Genomic DNA, 1821 nt, shown 5'->3' with positions numbered 1-1821 from the left:
ACAAGACAAAACCAATGGAATGATGAAATGAGGAGCGGCAGTGGCTAGAAGGCCGGTGACAACGAACGCCGAAGCCTGCCCAAACAAGGAGAGGTGGCAGCTTCGGAGGGAGTCGTGACAGTGGCGGCAACCATTTAGAAGAGGCGGCCCGCCACTGCTAAATGAATATAGAGGAAACACTAAGTGTGTGTGTGAACAATAATATGTGGACTCATGTTCAGTACAGGTATACAGTATATGTGCGTGTATGTACATACCGTGCTTTGTGAAGAGGTCTTGGAGCTCCTCTTCTGTGCAGGTGTGGGGCAGGTTCCTTATGAAGAGTCTTCTTGACTTTGCTACATCTTCCTCCTCTTCATTTTCCTTCAGCTTCCTGGTGAAGCTCCTCTCGCTCCCTTTCTCCCACCCACCCCTCACACTTGTCCGAAACACCTCAATATAGAGCCCCCCTTAGAACAAACACATACAGTACATATATTTTTATTCTCAGTGAGGACACCAACGTGCACGCGCACACACAGTCTGATTCTCACCCATGTAATCTTTGTTCTTCTTCAGAGCCTTTTCCACCTCCTCCTCTGAGCACAGGTCCACATACATATACCCGGTTTTGTTGCCGTGGCATTCTTGATGATTTGAATGGCTTCAGGCTTCAGAGTAGTCATGACCAAACACCAACCCAGCCACCCACATAAAACCACACACACTCGCCTCTTGAAGGGACATCCTCGCAGTTTCACTGTGAACTCAGTGGTGGGTTCAGTCTGTGTGGCACAGAGAGATAGGGACACACACACATTACCAAAGGGGACACGGCAATGAAAACCCTCAACCCTAATTTCACTATCAGAATGCTACACCATATGCCATTTTAACTGCTATCCTCCATCAGCTAAATTAAGGTTGGATTTGAGGTAAAATCTACAGTCCCAAGGTTTGTTGGTCAGGGGTGCGGATCAAATGCTAGGTGTTAAAGGTTAGGCGTTTGCCCTACCTCCTGCTGTTTGACAGGCTTGCTAGGTTTTCCTTGGCTTTTATCCAGTGAAGGGACTGGTGCTGTGGCCCTCTGGATACCGTCTCTGTCCCCACTCTCATAGGCACTATCTGTCTGCTGCATAGGGGCAGGCTGGTCTTCCTCATCACCTTCATCCTCCTCAGCAACCCTTGTCTGTGCCACAGGTACTCCATATCAGACAGGCCAGACTTCAGAGCCTCCTTATTAGCACCTGACAATGAAAACACACTGTTTACACACACAAATCTACCAGCATCTGTCAGACAAAGGGTCTATGTAGGCATGTGTACCTAACCTGGTCTTCCTCCTTCTCTTCCTGCTCATCCTTCTTCTTCTCGTCTGACTCAAAGTTGAGGTAATCATCCGAGGCAGGCTTCTTCTTCTCCTGACTCCTCTCCTGACTCTTCTCCTGACTCTTCCCCATCTTGGCCCAGGTAGGCACCTGGCTGCAGTTCTGATGCACCGACACAAACTCCTGGAAAGCCTCGTCATCCTCCAGCTGACACATTCACACACCCAAACAAGATAAAACAGAAACAAGATTAAACAGAACATCAATGTCAAGGATGACAAGAAATGTCAACACTTTGTGCATTTGAGCCATCTTACACTCCATCCATATGTATCTGCCAGGCAGATATGGACTAACTATGCCTAGAATACTGGGGGATTCCTTTTTCTTCATCTCCTGGTGGAAAAAAACACACGACAAGAGAAAAATAAATAAATAATAGATTTGATCTCTCACAACAATTCAGTACAAAATATGTCACAGCACACCCTTTTATTATGGTACATCAACACTC

The 1821-nt window shown here is 47.0% G+C and overlaps 1 protein-coding gene across 1 annotated transcript; it reads right to left on the bottom strand.

Moving 5' to 3' along the window:
* Positions 1 to 548: 548 nt before the first annotated feature.
* LOC311141022 (putative RNA-binding protein 19) lies at positions 549 to 1544 on the bottom strand. The gene is made up of 3 exons (XM_084176301.1): positions 1311 to 1544; positions 995 to 1226; positions 549 to 764 (listed from the first exon to the last, which is right to left on the bottom strand). Exons 1-2 carry the CDS (start codon positions 1521 to 1523, stop codon positions 1206 to 1208), a joined length of 234 nt encoding a protein of 77 aa, XP_084032427.1. The 5' UTR covers positions 1524 to 1544; the 3' UTR covers positions 549 to 764; positions 995 to 1205.
* Between the last annotated feature and the right edge of the window lie 277 nt (positions 1545 to 1821).

This window comes from Coregonus lavaretus (assembly GCF_964263955.1).
Source record: "Coregonus lavaretus genome assembly, chromosome: 14".
NCBI classification, from domain to species: domain Eukaryota; kingdom Metazoa; phylum Chordata; class Actinopteri; order Salmoniformes; family Salmonidae; genus Coregonus; species Coregonus lavaretus.
The sequence above is the reverse complement of the archived record's forward strand: the minus strand, read 5'-3'. Positions and strand labels throughout refer to the sequence as shown.

Coding starts and splice junctions, on each gene's coding strand:
- LOC311141022 (XM_084176301.1), bottom strand. CDS start 1,523: ATGTGTCAGCTGGAGGATGACGAGGCTTTCCAGGAGTTTGTGTCGGTG. Junction 1,227..1,310: donor AAGAGAAGGAGGAAGACCAG/GTTAGGTACACA, acceptor TTTCATTGTCAG/GTGCTAATAAGGAGGCTCTG.